General features: G+C 39.3%; 1 protein-coding gene across 3 annotated transcripts in view; it reads right to left on the bottom strand.

The window, feature by feature from the left end:
* LOC123512235 (phospholipid-transporting ATPase ABCA3-like) overlaps window positions 1-18,195 on the bottom strand; it is a 137,657-nt gene that overhangs the window by 59,985 nt on the left and 59,477 nt on the right. For all 3 annotated transcript variants that reach the window (XM_045268493.1, XM_045268494.1, XM_045268492.1), the window contains exons 16-17: window positions 3,309-3,395; window positions 1,737-2,016 (exon numbers count right to left, since the gene is read on the bottom strand). In XM_045268493.1, coding sequence (XP_045124428.1) covers window positions 1,737-2,016; window positions 3,309-3,395 — 367 coding nt within the window. The remainder of the gene's footprint in view (window positions 1-1,736; window positions 2,017-3,308; window positions 3,396-18,195) is intronic.

Here is an 18,195-nt window from a genome sequence, read left to right as displayed (position 1 = left end):
TATATATATATATATATATATATATATATATATATATGTTTAAGAACCAGACAAATGAGTGTAAAGATGGAAAGGAAACCCGGGGCAGAATCAGGAACACAGTTTATTCTATAACGTTTTGACAATAGTCTTCTTCAGAGAGTAACAAACACGGAAAGCCTAGCTGTATTTATACCTCCGGGCAGGATCCCCTCATCGGACGCCTGGTAGGAGAGCGCCCTGATTGGCTGGTGAGGACGAGATTGGCCACAGCGCAGGAGAGGTTTACAAAGCCATCTCTGTGGTTTGTGACCTCCTTCGTTGCAATGTAGGTAGGCGGCTTCCCACCAGCTGCCTCTTCCTTTTGTTGAAGCCTGTGTGCAAGGCTGTTGTGCAGTCCCAGCTTGGCAGATGATCATATTTCTCTGCGTGTATCACAAGGGAGTTCGTCGTTCTGTGGTGCTGAAGGTCGTTCTTTGTGCTCCCTCACTCTTCTTTCCAATCCCAGTGCCGTCTCGCCGTAGTACGTGGATGCACAGCCTCCACATGGTATGGAGTAAACTACACTTTGTTTATTTTGTCCGCCAACCACGTTTTCCTGCACTAAACACTGTATGCTTTGCCCCTAAGCATACGCTACGCGTACACCTGTGGCTGACAACACTTTAGTTAACTTTTCCACGCCTTTCGTATACGGAACCACCAAGTACTCTTCTCTCACTTTGCCTTCGCTTTTCTTCTTAGATATCTGTACAGCTTTACACTTCAGTTTGTGGAGGAGACCCAAAGGGTACCGAAACTTACGGAAGGCCTGGATAACATAAGTGAGTTCACCCTCCAAAAACTCTTCGCTGCAAATTCTTGGGCATTAAGAATTTGCAGCGGAGTATGCGTAGCGTATGCTTCAGGGCAAAACATACAGTGTTTAGTGCGGGAAAAGGTGGTTGGCGGACAAAATAAACAAAGTGTAGTCTACTCCATACCATGTGGAGGCTGTGCATCCATGTACAACAGCAAGACGGCACGGGGATTGGAAAGAAGAATGAGGGAGCACAAGAACGACCTTCGGCACCACAGAACGCTGAACTCCCTTGTGATACACGCAGAGAAATACGATTATCTGCCAAGCTGGGACTGCACAACAGCCTTGCACACAGGCTTCAACAAAAGGAAGAGGAAGCTGGTGAAAGCTGCCTACATTGCAACGAAGGAGGTCACAAACCACAGAGATGGCTTTGTAAACCTCTCTCACGCTGCAGCCAATCTCGTCCTCGCCAGCCAATCAGCACACTCTCCTACCAGGCGTCCGACGAGGTGATCTGCTCGGAGGTATAAATACAGCTAGGCTTTCTGTGTTTGTTACTCTCTGAAGAAGACTATTGTCGAAACATTAGAGAATAAACTGTGTTCCTGATTCTGCCCTGGGTTTCCTTTCCACCTTTACACTATATATATATATATATATATATATATATATATATATATATATATATATATATATATATATATATATATATATATATATATATATATATATATATATATATATATGAAGTTTGATGAGAAGAGAATGCCTAAGATGATAACAAGTTAGGTGAGAAAGATAGACTAGAGTATTGATGTATAAACAGAATAATAGAGATAAATAGAATGATAGATAGTTAAACTGATAGGTAGACATATAGATTAATACAAACAGATTGGTAGCTGGATGAGAGAATTTCAGTTACAGAGAGAGAGGATGCCTTGTGACCTACCATACATTTTCTTGAGGAACAGTGATGTGCCGCAGCACTGCACCACACCATTCGCCATGATAGCAATGCGGTCTCCTAACAGGTCTGCCTCCTCCATGAAGTGTGTGGTGAGCAGGATGGTGCGTCCCGTCCTCTCCTGCTGCAGGAGGTCCCAGATGAGTCTCCGAGCCCCGGGGTCCATGCCAGAGGTGGGCTCATCCAGGAACACCACACGGCTGCCGCCACACAGCGCTATGCCCACTGACAGCTTGCGCTTCATCCCTCCAGACAAAGTTCGAGCCTAATGCAAAGAAATGTTTTTGTTATAGTACCTGCTACTGTAACACTCTCAATTCCTATTCCTGTTTACTGTGACACATTAGTTCTTGTTACCTATCCCAATATTACACAATTTTTTCTTGTTATTTTTCCACACCAACACCTTCAACTTATGATAAGCAATTTTTATTGCTATTATCAATGTAATTCTCTATTTTTGTTGAGAATCCTGCAGTAACAATCTCAATTTCTGCTACCAGTGACATTGTAGTTTTACATAGAAAAAAAAGAAAAAACTGTAATATCAATTGTACCTCATATACAAAGCTGGTCCTAAGTGGATTAAACACACACACACACACACACACACACACACACACACACACACACACACACACACACACATGGTAGCTCAGTGGTTAGAGCGCTGGCTTCACAAGCCAGAGGACCTAAGATGTGTGAGAGGGTGGTGAAGAATAGAAATGGGTTCGATTCCCTGGCCGGGTGGAGATATTTGGGTGTGTCTCCTTTCACAGAATATGGTAGCCCCTGTTCACCTAGCAGTGAGTAGGTACGGGATGTAAATCGAGGAGTTGTGACCTTGTTGTCCCGGTGTGTGGTGTGCGCCTGGTCTCAGGCCTATCCGAAGATCGGAAATAATGAGCTCTGAGCTCATTCCGTAGGGTAACGTCTGGCTGTCTCGTCAGAGACTGCAGCAGATCAAACAGTGAAACACACAAAGCTATTTCTCGTTTTGTGCAATATATGGGATACTACAGACATCGCACAAACTGAAATTGTTAAAAAAAAACTATTTCCCCATAAGAAAGAATGGGTAATAGAGGGGATGGGGTTTTGGCTCAAAAAACTTCGTTTTTTTTAATGAACAAATTTATTTGACTAATAAAGTGAACATGTTCTAAAAATGTATCATTCTAAACCTGTGTAACACTAAGGGGTAAATAAAGTGTAAATAAAGCAGCCATTAACACTTTACACGATGCTCCCTCACTTCTCACATTCCCTCACAGTCACTTGGCATCTTTGTCTGTGCTGGCTGTGACTGTAAACACACGAGAGGGCTGTAAACACTGAACTAGGAGCGGTAGTGGCTGCCTGTCGGTAGGCAACGGAACTACACACCTGGTGCACTGTTTGAAATGCGGTTTGGGCAAATTGCATCTTAACAAACAGATCTCACAATTTCAATTAATTATAATATTTCTAATGTTGCATCTTAGTGAATTCAAACAAAACTAACATGCACACACCAAGAAATACCTGAACTAAGCATCACCCTTACTCATGACTTACCAAGGCATCCTTCTTGTCCTCTAGCTTCAATTTCTTGACCATGATCCTCACTTCCTCCTCAGCTGCCTCCCCTGACATCCCTTTCAGCTTGGGGAGGAGAAGGAAAAAGTAAATATACATAGACTCTTAGCTATTAAATACCGCACAAATGAGTGTAAGTAACGTGTGTGAGTGCACACGCACACGCACGCACACACATAAGTGTAGACATGGAGACGGGGCCACAAGAGCATAAAGCCCAGGCCCTGTAAAACTACAACTAGGTAAATACACACACACCCACACACACACACACACACTGGGGAAAAAGATTCCTGAACCTAATGATAGATAACATGATGGACCAAAGAGTAAAGGAAAACACAAGATTCAGAGGAAATGATGAACTGGTGAGATTGGACCTAGTTTCTACAAGGGATATACAAATGAATGATGATATAAGACATAAGTGCCCATTGGGAAAGTGACCATGTAATATTAGAAATGGATATAGAAGAGATAAAGGAAGAATGAGACGATTCATACAAAGGAGACCGATTAAATTACAGAAAGGCTGATATTGAGAATCTCAAGAACTACTTCAAATACGTTAATTAGGAGGAGAAGGAAAACTCAGAGACAATGTAAGAGAAGTATAACTTATTTTTGGAAATATACAAAACAGGAGTCAAGGAATATGTCCCAAAATATAGACCTAAAGAAGAAGGAAAGAAATATTGGTTTAACACAAGTGTGCTAGGGTAAAGGAGAAAAGAGATGGAGCATGGAAAAGGTGGAAGAGAAATAGAAATTCAGTAAATAAAGAAAACTTCAAGGCAGTGAGAAATGAAAATATCAAGGTGAGTAAGGATGAGGAAAGGAACTATGAAAAGGACATTGTCGAAAAATGTAAAGAGCAACCAAAATTGTTCTACAGATTCATAAATAGAAAAATTAGGCAAAAAAGAAACAATAGAAAAGTTAAAAGGAGAGAACGGATGGTGGAAGACCTAAAAAGTATGGCAGAACTATTAAATAATAAATTCCAGGAGGTCTTTACTAAGGAATCCAAATTTGAAAGACTGTCCATATGAATGAGGTTAAAGTAATCAAGCTTAAAATAAAAGAGTTAATGAAGAAATTGGATGAAGGGAAGGCAATTGGACTGGATGAAGTCTCAGGCAGAATACCGAAAGAATGTAGCGAAGAACTAGCAAGTTTTATATATATCATAAAATGCTCAATAGAAAATGGAACAGTACCAGTAGAATGGAAAAGAGCTGTGGTGGTTCCCATATATAAGAGCGGAAGGAAGGAAGAACCTTTAAATTACAGACCGGTATCACTAACTAGCGTAATATGCAAGATGTATGAAAGAACAATAAAGAAACAATGGATCGAGTTCCTTGAAGACAACAAATTAATATCATATAGCCAATTTGGTTTTAGAAAAAGATGGTAGTGTGTAACTAATTTACTGAGTTTCTAATCTAGAATAGTTGATAGAGTACAAGAGAGAGAGGGATGGGTTGACTGTATTTATTTGGATTAAAAAAGGCATTTGATAAAGTGCCACATGCAAGATTACTGTGGAAGTTGGAGGAGAAGAGTGGCTAAAAAGGAAGCACATTGAGATGGATGGAAAATTATTTGAGGGGGAGAGAAATAAGGACGATAGTTAAAGATATGAAGTCCAACTTGAGAGCAGTAGAAAGTGGAGTGCCGCAAGGATCAGTATTAGCGCCAATACTTTTCCTCATATATATAACCGACATGCCAGAAGGAGTGAACAGATACATAAATCTGTTTATGGACGATATGAAACTGTGCAGAGTTATAAAGCAAAAAGAGGATTGTGAAATACTGCAGGAAGACCTAAATAAGATCTGGGAATGGAGTAGAAAGTGGGAAATGGAATTCAATGTGGACAAACGCCATGTCATGGAAATGGGAAAGAGTGAAAGATGACCCGTGGAAATCTATAAGATGGGAGATAGAGCAGAACTGGAGAAAGTAAAAAAGGAAAAGGACTTGGGAGTGACGATGGAAGAAAACAATCAACCGGTAAGCCATATTAATAGAATTTTCAGAGAGACATAATTTGCTAAGGAATTTTGGGAAAGCATTTCACTACATGGACAAAGAAATGGTGAAAAAACTGATAAGTACTATAATAAGACCCAGATTGGAATATGCAGGAGTAGTGTGGACCCCTCACAAAAAGAAACATATAAGAAAGCTGGAGAGACTACAAAAAATGGCTACAAGAATGGTCCCAGAATTTGAAGGGATGACATATGAGGAGAGACTAAAGGCTATGGATCTTCCAACATTGGAACAGAGAAGAGAGAGAGGGGATCTCATACAAGTTTATAAATTGATCAACAGAATGGACCAAGTGGACAATGTGTATCTGATCCTGAGAGAGGAATATGCCAGTCGAAGCACAAGATCGCATAGTAAAAAACTGAGGAAGGGAAGATGTCTAAGAGATATTAAAAAGCATAGTTTCCAGCAAAGATGTGTTGAGATGTGGAACAGTTTGAATGAAGAAGTAATGTCTGCAACGAGGTACACAGTTTTAAGGAAAGATTGGATAAGTGTAGACATGGCCACATGAGCATAAAGCCCAGGCCCTGTAAAACTACAACTAGGTGAATACAACTAGGTAAATACACACACACACACACACACACACACACACACACACACACACACACACACACACACACACACACACACACACACACACACACACAGTACAGAGCCAATGGTCATTGAGGAGATGAGGGTGGAGTGCCCTTTAGCAAAGAGTGATCATGCAGTTTTGGAGTTCAAGGTGATAGATGAAGAGAAATCTAGAAGAAATGAAGAATATAAAGTGGGAAGATGGAATTATGCCAAGACAGATTTTGGAAACCTAAAGAAATTCTTTCAAGAGACAAATTGGATGAAATTCAAGAGTGCTAAGGAGCAAATGAAAAGTGGAAGGAATTTATAAAATATACAAAGAAGGTGAGAAAAATTTGTACCAATAAGACAACATAGAGAAGTTGGAAAGCAGGACTGGTTTAACGATAGATGTGAAAAGGCTAGAACAAGAAAAGAGGATGCATGGAAGAGGTGGAGAAGGAAAAGACGGATTAAGCAGTGGGAAAGTTACAAAAGAGCAAGAAATGAATATGTGTTGATTAGAAGAGAAGAAAGAAAGAAACAAGAAAAGGATATAATTGATAAATGTAAAGACCAACCAAGGCTTTTTTACAGACATGTGAACAACAACATCAAAAGAAGAGAAAGTATTGAAAGTTTAGAAGTAAATGGAGTATGCAGTGAGGATCCCAGGGAAATGGCAGAGGCTATGAATGGATGCTTTCGGAAGGTATTCACAAAGGAGACTGCTTTTGACAAACCACTGGTAATGGAACAGAAAGGGATTATGAAGGAGTTTCAAGTAACTGTGGAGGAGATCAAGAATATGATGGGGAGTTTAGAAGTGAGAAAAGCTGTGGGACCTGATGAGGTATCAGGATGGATTTTAAGAGAATGCAGGGGAGCAACTGGCAGAAAAAGTTTGTGAAGTAATTGATGCCTCATTAAGGGAAGGTGTAGTGCCCCAAGACTGGAAAAGAGCTAACATTGTCCCAATTTATAAATCAGGTAACAAGAGAGACCCATTGAACTATAGACCAGTGTCACTTACAAGTGTGGTAGCTAAGATGTGTGAGAGGGTGGTGAAGAATAGATGGACAGACTTCTTGGAGAAAAATGACATACTTTGTGAGTGTCAATTTGGTTTTAGAAAAGGGCGTTCATGCACGACAAACCTGATATGTTACTATTCGAGGGTGATAGATGTAATACAGGAAAGAGATGGTTGGGCTGATGGAATATATCTGGATTTAAAAAAGGCCTTTGATAAGGTACCACACGGAGACTGATCTGGAAACTTGAAATGGTAGGAGGAGTGCATGGCAGTTTACTAAAAAGGATGGAAGACTTTTGGTAGGAAGAGAAATGAGAACAATAATTAAGGACAGACCATCAGAATGGGGCTTGGTGGAGAGTGGAGTTCCACAGGGATCAGTGTTGGCACCAGTAATGTTCGCGGTCTACATAAATGACATGGTGGATGGGGTGTCCAGTTATGTGAGCCTATTTGCAGACGATGCAAAATTGTTAAGAAAAGTGAGATGTGACAAAGATTGCGAACTACTCCAGGAAGACTTGGACAGAATATGGAAATGGAGCTGTACATGGCAAATGGAGTTCAACACGACAAAATGCAAGAAATTAGAGTTTGGCAAGAGTGAAAGAAGAATCAGGAGTATGTACAAGATAGGAAATGAAGACATAAAACCAGTCATGAAGAAAAAGACCTTGGGGTGACAATTACCAATGACCTATCGCCAGAGAGACATATAAACAAAATAATTGGAGAAGTATTGAACTTATTGAGGAACATAAGAGTGGCGTTCAGATATTTAGATGAAGAAATGATGAAGAAAATAATTACTGCAATGATAAGACCGAGGCTTGAATATGCAACAATACAGTGGGCTCCGAACTTAAAGAAACACATAAGGAAACTAGAGAAAGTACAGAGGGCTGCAACAAAAATGGTGCCTGACTTAAGAGATTTGACTTATGAAGACAGACTGAACAGAATGCAACTTCTGACCCTGGAAAACAGAAGAGAAAGGGGAGACCTGATAGCAATATACAGAGTGATGATTGGCATGGAAAAAATGGATAGGGAAGATCTGTGTATGTGGAATGAAAGAATGTCGAGAGGGCATGGGAAAAAAAACTAAAAATGGCCACTTATAGGAGAGATGTGAAAAAATATAGCTTCCCTCATAGAAGGGTGGAAGCATGGAATAGTTTAGACGTGGAAGTGGTCAACGCAAGGAATATTCATGATTTTAAGAAAAAGCTGGACATTAGTAGATATGGAGACGGGACAGTACGAGCATAGCTCTTTTCCCGTATGTTACAATTAGGTAAATACAATTAGGTAAATACACGGGGAAGAAGTATATGAAGATGCTGGAGATATAGCTGAAATTTTGAACGACAACTTTTGCAAAGTGTTTACAAAGGAGGAGCATTTTATGGGAGGAAGGCCTACAGAAATAAAGCAAATGCAGGACATCATGATTACTAAGGAAGATGTAAGGAAAATTATAAGCAATCTGGATATTAATAAATCAATGGGGCCTGATGGCATATCTGGGAGGTTGCTAAATGAATGTAAGGATCAATTGTTGAACCCCGTATTTGATATTGTGGAAACCTCCATACGAACAGGATTAGTCCCGAAAGAGTGGAAAAGAGCTGACATTGTGCCTATATATAAGAATGGTAGTAGAATGGAACCGCTAAATTATAGACCAGTATCGTTGACTAGTATATTGTGCAAGGTATGTGAAGAAGTAATTAAAGCTAAGTGGAGTGAGTATCTAGAAAGTGAAAACATTCTGAGTGAAAGGCAGTTTGGTTTCAGAAAAGGAAGATCATGCGTATCCAATTTATTATGTTTTTATTGAAGAGTGACTGACATACTACAACATAGAGAGGGATGGGTGGATGCTATCTACCTGGACTTGAGAAAGGCCTTTGATAAAGTACCACACAATAGACTGATGTGGAAACTAAAGATGATTGGAGGAGTAAATGATAAACTAGCAAAATGGATGGAAAATTACTTAATGGGAGGAAGGAAGTCCGAGAGGAAGGTGGTAACCAATGGAGTTCCACAAGGGTCAGTGCTGGGTCCCATCATGTTGTTAATAATATGCCAGTAGGAATTGACAGTTACATGAACATGTTTGCGGACGATACTAAAATTATGAGGAGAGTAAAGAATGTGGAAGATTATAACAAGTTACAGGAAGATCTTGATAAAATATATGAGTGGAGTAAGGAGTGGCAGATGGAATTTAATATAGACAAGACCCATGTTATGAAAATGGGAAGAAGTAGATACAGACCAAATAGAGATTACAGGCTGGGTGATGAGAAAATTAAAGAGACCAATGAGGAGAAAGACTTAGGAGTAACCGTGCAAAACACCTTGTCACCGGAGAAACACATTAACAAGATTTTTTGGAAAACATACATGCTTCAAAATATTGGCCTTGCATTCCACTACCTAGATGAAGGAATGATGAAGATATTATGTACCTTAATAAGATCCCAGTTAGAATATGCAGCATGTGTCTGGTCACCGCATATGAAAAAAAATGTGAAGAAGGTGGAAAGAGTACAGAGGCTGGCAACAAGGATGGTACCAGGGCTCAGGGAGTTAGACTCTGAGGAAAGACTGAGGAAGCTGGGGCTGACCACATTAGAAGAGAGAAGAACATGAGGAGACATGATAACTATGTATAAATTGGTGAACAAGATTGACATATTGGACAGAGTTGATAAAGGTGACCACAAGTAATCATCTCCGAGGACTTAGAAAAAAGCTAATAAAAGACATCTGTCTAAATGATGTGAGAAAATACAGTTTCCCGCATCGCAGCATTGATAAATGGAATAAACTGAGCAGTGATGTCGTTGACCCGGTGTGTGTCAATCAGATGAAAGAGAGATATGACAGGAATGGACAAGGAGACAGGTCACAGAGAGCTTAGCTCGGGCCCTGTAATACACAAATAGGTAAATACAAATAGGGAAATACACACACAAGCTTCACAAGCCAGAGGACCGGGGTTCGATTCCCCGGCCGGGTGGAGATATTTGGGTGTGCCTCCTTTCATGTGTAGTGTTCACCTAGCAGTGAGTAAGTACGGGATGTAAATCGAGGAGTTGTGACCTTGTCGTCCCGGTGTGTGGTGTGTGCCTGGTCTCAGGCCTATCCGAAGATCGGAAATAATGAGCTCTGAGCTCGCTCTGTAGGGTAATGTCTGGCTGTCTCGTCAGAGACTGCAGCAGATCAAACAGTGAAACACACACACACACACTGAATACTGAATACTGAAAGAATGTAGGGAAGAACTAACAAGTCCTATATACAACATCATAAAATGCTCAATAGAAAATGGAACAGTGCCAGTAGAATGGAAAAGAGCTGAGGTGGTTCCCATATATAAGAGTGGAAGGAAAGAAGAACCTTTAAATTACAGACCGGTATCACTAACTAGTGTAATATGCAAGATGTGTGAAAGAATAATAAAGAAACAATGGATCGAGTTCCTTGAAGACAACAAATTAATATCAAATAGCCAATTTGGTTTTAGAAAAGGACGGTCTTGTGTAACTAATTTATTGAGTTTCTATTCTAGAATAGTTGATAGAGTACAAGAGAGAGGGATGGGTTGACTGCATCTACTTGGATTTAAAAAAGGCGTTTGACAAAGTGCCACACGCAAGATTACTGTGGAAGTTAGAGGAGAAGGGTGGCTTAAAAGGAAGCACATTGAGATGGATAGAAAATTATTTGAGGGGGAGAGAAATAAGGACGGTAGTTAAAGATATGAAGTCCAAGTGGAGAGCAGTAGAAAGCGGAGTGCCACAGGGGTCAGTATTGGCACCAATACTTTTCCTCATTTATATCAACGACATGCCAGAAGGAGTGAACAGCTCCATAAATTTGTTTGCGGATGATACGAAACTGTGCAGAGTTATAAAGCAAAAGGAGGATTGTGAAATACTGCAAGAAGACCTAAATAAGATCTGGGAATGGAGTAAGAAGTGGAAATGGAATTCAATGTGAACAAAAGCCATGTCATGGAAATGGGAAAGAGTGAAAGACGACCTATGGGAATCTATAAGATGGGAGATGGTGTAGAACTGGAGAAAGTAAAAAAGGAAAAGGATTTAGGAGTGACGATGGAAGAAAACAATCAACCAGTAAGCCATATTGATAGAATTTTTAGAGAAACATATAATTTGCTGAGGAATATTGGAGTAGCATTTCACTACATGGACAAAGAAATGATGAAGAAATTGATAAATACTATAATAAGACCTAGATTGGAATATGCAGGAGTAGTGTGGACCCTCATAAAAAGAAACACATAAGAAAATTGGAGAGGCTACATAAAATGGCTACAAGAATGGTCCCAGAACTTGAAGGGATGACATATGAGGAGAGACTAAAGGCTATGGATCTACCAACCTTGGAACAAAGAAGGGAGAGAGGAGACCTGATACAAGTCTATAAATTGATCAACAGAATGGACCAAGTCGATAATGAGAAACTGATCTTGAGAGAAGAATATGACATCCGAAGCACAAGATCGCATAGTAAAGAGCTGAGAAAGGGAAGATGTCTGAGAGATATTAAAAAATATAGTTTCCCGCAGAGATGTATTGAGACGTGGAACAGTTTAGATGAAGAAGTAGTGTCTGCAATGAGTGTGCACACTTTTAAAGTAAGATTGGATAAGTGTAGATATGGAGACGGAGCCACACGAGCATAAAACCCAGGCCCTGTAAAACTACAACTAGGTAAATACAACTAGGTAAATACACACACACACACACACACACACACACACACACACACACACACACACACACATGGACAAAGAAATGATGAAGAAATTGATAAGTACAGGCAAACCCCGTTTAACGAAGGTTCACACAACGAAATTTCGCTACAACGAAGGTTTCATTTTACTACCATCTGCTCGTTTAACGAACACCAAACTCGTTTTAACGAAGTTTTATCCAGGTAATTTTTTTCAAAAATTTTTTCCAAATTTGAAAGCCCCACCATATCATACAAGCTGACAGGCTTTTGAATACACCAGGAGCTGCTGGTACTAAGGCCTGCCTCAGGAAAAATCCTGGGACACCTATAGAATAAAGATCAAGATCAAGCCTCTCGTGGACAACACGCACAACACTCACTCCCCAGTCAAAACATAACAGCGTCAGCAGCAGCTTGTCTTCCCTAGCTCAACGTACCACCAAAATGCTCTGGAACTGGCCTAGTGTTCGTAAGAAAACCAGGAAGTCTCTTACTCTCCAAATGAAGCTAGATATTATTCACAGACACGAGAGAGGCCAAAAAACTATAGCAGTGCTGGCCACCATCTTGACTCCATATTATACTGTCTCTACTATTTTCAAGTCAGCAGACTCTATTAAGAAGGCTGGTGAGACCGTATCTTCCTTGCAAGCTAAAAGAACCACCTAAACTCATGACTCTACAATGGATAAAATGGAAAGCCTTGTGGAAATGTGGTACATAAGTTTTGTATGCGGTACAATGATGCGCACTTTGTTTACATTCCACAGGTTGCCGGTTAGTGTCTTTCCCGTTTCACTCTTCCTCCCTTCACAAAGTTAAGATCATCAACATTATAAAGTTACATACATACATACATTAGTGTACATTATAATGACTTAAATTAAACTTTCTAAATGTTTAACTTCATAATTTTTCCTTTCATTAAACCTTTTACTGTACTATGATGCCACTCTTGCTTTGCTTACTCTCAATGGAAGTTCAAATCAGGGGTTAAACTTGTTATAATCGGTTCGCTTAACGAAGTTTCGCTTAACGAAGTGTTTTTTAGGAACGTAACCCCTTCGTTAAACGGGGGTTACCTGTACTATAATAAGACTCAGATTGGAATATGCAGGAGTAGTGTAGATCCCTCATAAAAAGAAACACATAAGGAAGTTGGAGACTACAAAAAATGGCTAAAGAATGGTTCCAGAATTTGAAGGCATGACATATGAGGAGAAACTGATCCTGAGAGAAAAATATGACATTCGAAGCACAAGATCGCATAGTAAAATGCTGAGAACGGGAAGATGTCCGAGAGATGTTAAAAAATATAGTTTCCCGCAAAGATGTGTTGAGACGTGGAACAGTTTAAATGAAGAAGTAGTGTCTGCAATGAGAGTGCATACTTTTAAAGTAAGACTGGATAAGTGCAGATATGGAGACGGGGCCACACGAGCATAAAGCCCAGGCCCTGTAAAACTACAACTAAGTAAATACAACTAGGTAAATACATGGACAAAGAAATGATGAAGAAATTGATAAGTACTATAATAAGACCCAGATTGGAATATGCAGGAGTAGTGTGAACCCCTCATAAAAAGATATGGAGACGGGGCCACACGAGCATAAAGCCCAGGCCCTATAAAACTACAACTAGGTAAATACACACACACACACACAAGCAAAACTGTGCAGAGTTGTAAAGCAAAAAGAGGATTGTGAAATACTGCAGGAAGACCTAAGTAAGATCTGGGAATGGAGTAAAAAGTGGGAGATGGAATTCAATGTGGACAAAAGCCATGTCATGGAAATGGGAAAGAGTGAAAGATGACCATTGGGAATCTATAAGATGGGAGATGGAGTAGAACTGGAGAAAGTAAAATAGGAAAAGGATTTAGGAGTAACGATGGAAGAAAATAATCAACTGGTAACCCATATTGATAGAATTTTCAGAGACATATAATTTGCTAAGGAATATTGGAATAGCATTTCACTACATGAACAAAGAAATGATGAAGAAACTGATAAGAACTATAATAAGACCCAGATTGGAATATGCAGGAGTAGTGTGGACCCCTGCATAAAAAGAAACACATAAGGAACCTGGAGAGATTACAAAAAATGGCTACAGGAATGGTTCCAGAATTTGAAGGGATGACATATGAGGAGAGACTAAAGGCTATGGATCTACCAACCCTGGAACAGAGAAGGGAGAGAGGGGATCTGATACAAAATTATAAATTGATCAACGGAATGGATCAAGTGGATAATGAGAATCTGATCCTGAGAAAAGAATATGACATTTGAAGCACAAGATCGCATAGTAAAAAACTGAGGAAGGGAAGATGTCTGCGAGATGTTAAAAAATATAGTTTCCTGCAAAGATGTGTTGATACAAGGAACAGTTTGAGGGAAGAAGTGGTGTCAGCAACGAGTGTGCATAGTTTTAAAGAAAAATTGGATAAGTGTAGATATGGAGATGGGGCCACACGAGCATAAAGCCCAGGCCCTGTAAAACTACAACTAAGTAAATAAACACACACACACAAACGGCAAAACAAAAAATAAGGAAACAATTGAAAAATAATTAAAGAAGGAAAGACATACCAAACAGAGAAAGAAATGTGTGAAATAATGAAGGAGATCTTCAAACAAAACGGTTTTCACTGAAGATGACGACTTCACAGACCCTCATAGAACATTGAATATTCTAGGATTACAGGAAATTGCAGTTCATACAGATATTGGAAGATGACTGGACAAGTTGAAGTCAGGAAAGCAATGGGGCCATATGGTGTATCAGGCTGGGTGTTAACCCCTTCAATACGGTGACGCCTATGTGGGCGTCATGAAGCCCCAGTAGCAAATACGGTGACGCCTACGTAGACGTCATATTTCTTTTCTGAGCTTTCTTCAGTTTAGTTGTCCTGTATAGTGTGTTGGATACCAACTACACAAGCCGTATGCTGTTCTTGAAATCCTAGTGCTCCTCCCACCATCCTTGTCTCCACCAATCACTAAAGATAAGCTACATGCGTTCTGCCTTGTGTCTAAAATTACCCAATGGCATAGACTGTCTCTCTCTCTCTCTCTCTCTCTCTCTCTCTCTCTCTCTCTCTCTCTCTCTCTCTCCTTTCCTTCCTCCCCATCTCTTTTCCCTCCCTCCCCATCTCCTTTTCCTCCCTCCCCATCTCCCTTCCCTCCCTCCCCCTCTCCCTCTCAAAAGATAAGTTACATGCGTCCCGCCTTGTAACATTCGTGAAAACACACACACACACACACACACACACACACACACACACACAAATACAAAAACAACAAATTTTCTAATCTCTCTCTCTCTCTCTCCGAAGAGAGAAGCGTCCACTTTCCTCTTCGAAGGCGATATAGTGACTAAAAAATAGCAGCATAATACACAAAGACGACAAGTATGGCAAGCTTGCACGAGTTTCCTGCGCTCGTGCATGTGGCACTACCACCCGCATATCATACAGGCGGGCTTTTTTAACATCCGGTGCGAAGGGGTTAAAAGAATGTAAAGTGCAATTACTGGAGCCAATTTGGGAATTCATTAAAAGTTCAATAAATGAAGAGAAAGTTCCACTAGAGTGGAAGAGAGCCAATGTAGTACCGATATCTAAAGGAGGAAAGGCAACAGAACCACTAAACTACAGACCAGTGTCACTTACATGCATCATAGAAAAGTTATGTGAAATAATTATCAAAGAAAAAAACAAATTAAATTCCTAGAAGAGGAGCAAGCCATATTGAACAGACAATTTGGGTTCAGGACAGGGCAGTCATGTGTATCAAACTTATTGCTTCTACTCCATGGTTATTGCAGGACTTGAAAGCAGAGATGGATGGGTAGACACAGTATACCTGGACATTAAAAAAGGCATTGAAAAGGCAATAAAAAGTCCCTCATGGAAGACTTCTTTGGAAACTAGAGAACATAGGAGGAATGCGTGGAACCTTGCTCGAATGGACAAGAGATTATTTGACGGATAAAGAAATGAGAACTGTGATCAGAGATACATACTCGTCTTGGAGTAAAGTAACCAGCGGGTGCCACAAGGGTCAGTGTTAGCCCCCCATTATGTTTCAAGTTCATGTAAAAGATATTCACATTGGGGTAAACAGCTATATGAATTTATTTGCTGATGATGCAAAGTTGCTAAAAGTTATCAAAACCAGAGAGGACTGTATACTGCTACAGGAAGATTTAAATAAGATCTATGAATGGAGCAAGAAGTGGAAATTGGAGTTTAATGCCAAGAAATATCACATAATGGAACTAGGAAAGAGTAAGAGAAGACTAGTATGGAACTATCTGATGGGAGAGGAGCAAATAAAGAAGACTAAAGAGGAAAAAGATCTTGGAGTGATCATACAAGAAAATCTGAGCCCTGATAAACACATAAACAAGATATTTGGACTATCATATAGAATGTTGACTAATATAAGAGTGGCATTTCATTACATGGATAAAGATATGATGAAAAAATCATCACAAGCATGATACACCCAAGGCTGGAATATGCAGCAGTGGTATGGTCTCCGAGTTTTAAAAAAGATATAAGAAAACTGGAAAGGATACAGAAGATTGCTACAAAGATGGTACTGGAATTAAAGGACCTCACATATGAAGAACGACTGAAGGAAATGGGACTGCCAACCTTACAAGAGAGAAGAGAATGCGGGGACCTAATAACAATGTATAAGATTGTAAATGATATTGAAAAGATAGACAAAGAAGACCTGGTGCTGTTGGCAGAAGAGGATGGAAGGACAACAGGACATGAAAAAAAGATCACGATGAGGCAGTGTGTGAAGGATGTTGGAAAATACAGTTTTCCACACAGAACGGTGGAAAAATGGAATGCATTGGATAATGGAATTGTTGCAGCACATAGTGTGCATAACTTTAAAGAAAAATTAGATAAATGGAGATATGGAGACAGGACACCATGAGCCCGCTTGAACCCTGTACAATACAACTAGGTAAATACACACACACACACACACACACACACACACACACACACACACACACACACACACACACACACACACACACACACACAAAAGATGAGAAAAAATTATTATTGTAGGGACAGAGGTGCTAGATACTCTACAGAATGCAACAAAAAGTACATAAAACGACATTCCTAAGTTATGTACAGTTTTCTACTGAAATTTACATATGGGATAAGTTAAGAGATATGTTTCAAGCAAAGAGTTTATCACTTAAATAAAAAATAGGCAAATACAGACACAAAAAGTGACACACAGGTGTAACTCAGGTCCTGCACACAACAGTTAGGCAAACACACAGGCATGCAATGTATCTTTTATATGCCCTTAAAGACACACATGTCCCTGAATAACTCTACAGGCCCTTAGAGATTCAAATCCTAGAAAGATGCTACACCAAGTTCTCTTGATAAACAGTCACTTAGCCTAAATGTACTAGTGTTAGGTGGTGAAGACAAACATATCTAAGAACAGATATAGAAAAAATTACACATGCAGGAATAAGAAAAAAAACACAAAAACAATCATAGCTGAAATATGTACTGGTATATATATATATACCAGTACATACACCACTACTCATTCTTTGAACCTCACATTGAATAAGGTGGGAGAATTAGTCCAAGCATTTCCTCCAAACATCTCTTCTCCACCATACTACATACAACTAAGGGATTCCCAGTTTGGTTTATCATGTAGAGGAAAGATTACTGGTGTAAAGAATACTACCAGTGTATTATGCTTTTGTTAAAAATTTCCACACAGGGCATTGGTGAAAATAGCTTTATTTTGCCAATATTTACCAGCACAGTGCACAGTCTATAAGGACTCATTTGTCATCTAGTTTGTCATTTATGAGGTTAAGGGGAGGCGACGGTTTTTGCTTTAGAGGTGTATTTTTTTCGTCAGATTCTCATGAAATTTGGTGTGTTTATGTATTAGTACCTCAATTACAAGAATCCCAAATATTATTGAAATACAAAAATCAGTTTCAGAGAAAAATATCTAATATGCGCTGAAAATGGTAATAAGTAACATCAACATTCTTTGCTATTTTTCGAATGTTTTTCAACTTATTACTTTGAAAATAAATGTACATGCTGTAGATGTATGTAGATTTTTTTTCCATCATGAACATTTTGATTATTGTAATTCATATATGAAAAAAATAAATATTGATGACAAAAAACTACTTCTTTGGAAAAAATTCAAAAAGGAAAAAAAGACATACTTATAGTTTTTTCAAAATGTCTCATGATGAAAAATTCCTGTTTTCTCTTCCCATTGATACCTTTATATCTGAAATTACTTATAAACTAACAAAGATATTGCACTCAAAATATCAGTAACTTTAGTTTTGAGAAATGAGCCGTTTTCTGTTGAGCAGTGCATATCACAATG

The sequence above is a fragment of the Portunus trituberculatus genome, chromosome 33, assembly GCF_017591435.1.
Source record: "Portunus trituberculatus isolate SZX2019 chromosome 33, ASM1759143v1, whole genome shotgun sequence".
In the NCBI taxonomy this organism is placed as follows: Eukaryota; Metazoa; Arthropoda; class Malacostraca; order Decapoda; family Portunidae; genus Portunus; species Portunus trituberculatus.
The sequence above is the reverse complement of the archived record's forward strand: the minus strand, read 5'-3'. Positions and strand labels throughout refer to the sequence as shown.